Genomic DNA, 3,385 nt, shown 5'->3' with positions numbered 1-3,385 from the left:
CACAATTAATATATTATGTACCATCTGCCAGGTTCCTTTCCATTTGGGTAGTTTGTCTCGGCCCCATTTCAGCCTCCCTGTTGCTTACAGGAATTACATTACCACCCAGTTTTATGACATCAATAAAATTAGAAATCTTGTGATTTCGTCCCACATACAATCATGATACAGAATATCAAACTCTATTGCCCAATGAAGATGTTTGTGGCGCTCCCACTATTAATAGTTGGCTGACCTCAAAATACTCAATTTATTTCTGCTGTTTGATTTCTCCGTATTAATTAATGGCAATATAGCAACATCAATCTCGCATTCTCTAATTTTCTATCCTGAATTCCTTGCAGGATGTTATCCAGAGCTTTCAAAAGTTTCAATAAACCTTTTTGGTGTACATTTGTTGACTTTCTATATAACTGTCTCAAACAAATTCGAGTGAGTTTGGCAAAATTGTTTTCCCTTTTATAACTCCACATTGACTCAGCACAATTATGTAATTATTTTCGAAGTGCCGACTTATCACTTGTATTTTTATATGATTTGACATTTTCCCCATTGCTGACACTGAACGGGTTTTGGTCAATTATTTCTTTGCCCGCCATTCTTAAATAGTGGTGTCTTTCTAATCCCCAGGAAGATGTATGGAATTTCTCGAGCTTCCAACGATGACAATCATTGCACTGATGGTCTCTCCAGCCACCTCGTTCAAGACAGTGGAATGCAGCCCATCTCGGGCAAGGATCTATCAACCTTTTGTGCAAGAAGTATTCTGTTCTCATATGCCAAAGAATTTACAAGCGCTGCCTCCTCCTCAGACATCATACCATATTGGTAAACCATTATTTCAAACTGCTCAATTGTAAATATACTCGAATGTTAATATAGCAGCACCGTAGAACTAAAATGTTTAACTGATCTGACAGCTAAAGATATTGAACACTTGGGATAGTCGCAGCTAACGTCTGAGATTTCATTCAAATTAGGCGTAAGACCTCAGCTCCAATTTTGCCATCGGCACTCAGTTTTATAGAGACATCAAAACACGTGAAAGGGAGCTTCAGAATTTCTACGCGGCTGTTCAGGTAAAAAGTGTATGTAATTGTGCATCTTCCCAGTGTTACATAGAAGACATGAAATCGTGATTTATGCTGTTTGTTCACTGAACTGAAAGCCACGTACATGTTCCAATTTAATTGTTCCTCTTGAGACCCTGATGTTGGATAAATGACAGACGTTTAACTGTGACTCAGAGCTGAGCTGAGGACTTTCCAGAATTCCATTAGTTCGTTACAAGTGATGCATGGCCCAGCAAATGGCCCGTTCTACGCCATTTATTATCCAGCTCTTGCTGTTGTTGGTGTCCCTGGTAAGTAACAGGTTTCAAATATTTGTTTTGAAGTGCAACAAAATCTTTCTGTTCCATTTCAGGAACACCTTTTGAATTTTCCGATATTCCCAGCTGAAGGGACCTCAGCGCAGATCGCGATATACATACGGAGAATGTTGAATTGTACTTAACATTTTTAAGATGCAGCAAGATCACATCCCACCTGTTACACTGAGAATTTATGTAACAATTGTTTATTACATTATTGATTTGTGGATTGTAATGGATAGCATTGACTGAATATTGATCAGATATCCTGCTGAAGATTAAATTCTGTTGCAATGCTGGAAACTACAATCTAAAGTTTTTGAGGTTATATGGAATTATCAGCTATCATTGTTTTCGACAGTTTCATGCACAGATTTCTTGAGTATGTCGAAGAAAATTATTGCAGATCTATAATTACGCTAAAGCTTAAAACTATATGTAATGATTACTCAAGCCAGCTCAATAATAGTTTGCAATTTCTCACAGCCAACTTGCTGGCGATCGTTGTGCTATTACGAGGACGGTGTGGACTCTCTCGGTGTACAACTTATTATTTGGTGGGGATAGCAGTGAGCGATTTTCTGGTTATCATCACTGGGTGCATTCTAAATCGGATTGGTGGCATTTATTTCCGGCACAATGTCCTGTCCACGGCAAACGCCTGTGCACTCAGCACTGTGATGATCTATGCCAGCCGAGATGGTTCAGTCTGGCTGACAGTGGCCTTCACCATTGACCGATTTGTCGCCATCTGCTCCCAGAGTCTGAAGACCAGATACTGCACTGAGAAAACGGCCTTATTGTTCATCGGAGTGGTTTGTGTCCTGAGCTGCGTCAAGAACCTGCCTTCCTACTTCGTCTACCAGCCCTTGTACATTGTGGACGGGGTGTCCTGGTTCTGTGACTTCAGAGACACATACGATAACTCACTTGCATGGAAATCCTATGACTGGCTGAATCACATCTTGACGCCTGTTCTCCCATTCCTCCTTATTTTGCTGCTCAATGTCTTGACTGTCAAATACATCTTAGTGGCCAGCAGTGCTCGAAGGAGGCTCCGGGGCAGGACGAGCCACGGGGACCCAGAGATGGCCAATCGCAAGAGGTCCATTGTCCTGCTCTTCACTATCTCGGTGAGCTTCCTCCTTCTATGGGTCACCTATGTCGGGAGATTCCTCTGTGTGCGGGTTACTGGTGAGACATACTTCAGTGGTTTGGATTTCACTGACCCACAATTCATTCTCCAAGAGACGACCAACATGCTGCAGATACTCAGTTCGTGCAACAACGTTTTCATTTATGCAATATCCCAGAACAAATTCCGAGACGAGCTGAAGAAGGTTCTGTTGTCTCCCTTCACAACTCTCACTGGGTGCAAATGATTTTGTCATGTTGTTTTCCTTCCATCAGGATGGATCAGTGTGCAACGCTCTCTCTCTCTCTCTCTCAAAATTGAATAATATTTGTGTGCTTCTGCTTTTCCACTGGAAAAATGAACAGTACAACTTCTATTCTTGACATCCGTTGCTGCTAAAACTAACGGAACGTAAAACTACAATAACTTGTGTATTTCAGGATGAGGTGCTAAACCACGGTCTGTGTTCGTGATCAGTATTTTAAATTTCCAATGTTCAAGGACATTTCATTTGATATTCAGCTCTTTCTGTCCTTCCCTCTCAGCAGCCATTCTTCTGTCACTTCCTTGTTCCGTCTCCCTCATCCATGTCTCAGGACGATTGCATCTATTTAGCTGAATCTCTCACGTTGTCCTTCACTTTGATACGGTACTGATGAAAAGCCCATTATGTCCTCAACAATGATCTTGGCAGTTTTTATTTTATGTCTGAATCGTACAATCTGTGCCACAATTGGATAAAGCTCAGATTTAGTTTCAGTCTTTCAGTATCAGCAATTCCAGACGCCTTCTCGCCACCGTCGACCCCCATCCCACACACACACACACACACACACACACACACACATTTCGTGCTCCACCTTCCCTCTACCACAAAA

General features: G+C 41.6%; 1 protein-coding gene across 1 annotated transcript; it reads left to right on the top strand.

Annotated features, from left to right (window-relative positions):
• The first annotated feature begins 1,701 nt into the window (after positions 1 to 1,701).
• On the top strand, positions 1,702 to 2,754 carry LOC125487498 (sex peptide receptor-like). Its single transcript, XM_048619096.1, has one exon. The coding sequence runs from the start codon at positions 1,702 to 1,704 to the stop codon at positions 2,752 to 2,754; it is 1,053 nt and encodes a 350-aa protein (XP_048475053.1).
• Positions 2,755 to 3,385: the final 631 nt, after the last annotated feature.

Source organism: Rhincodon typus, chromosome 42 (genome assembly GCF_021869965.1).
Source record: "Rhincodon typus isolate 14 chromosome 42, sRhiTyp1.1, whole genome shotgun sequence".
NCBI classification, from domain to species: Eukaryota; Metazoa; Chordata; class Chondrichthyes; order Orectolobiformes; family Rhincodontidae; genus Rhincodon; species Rhincodon typus.
Note: the sequence above shows the minus strand (reverse complement) of the source record. Positions and strands in the feature narration are given on the sequence as shown.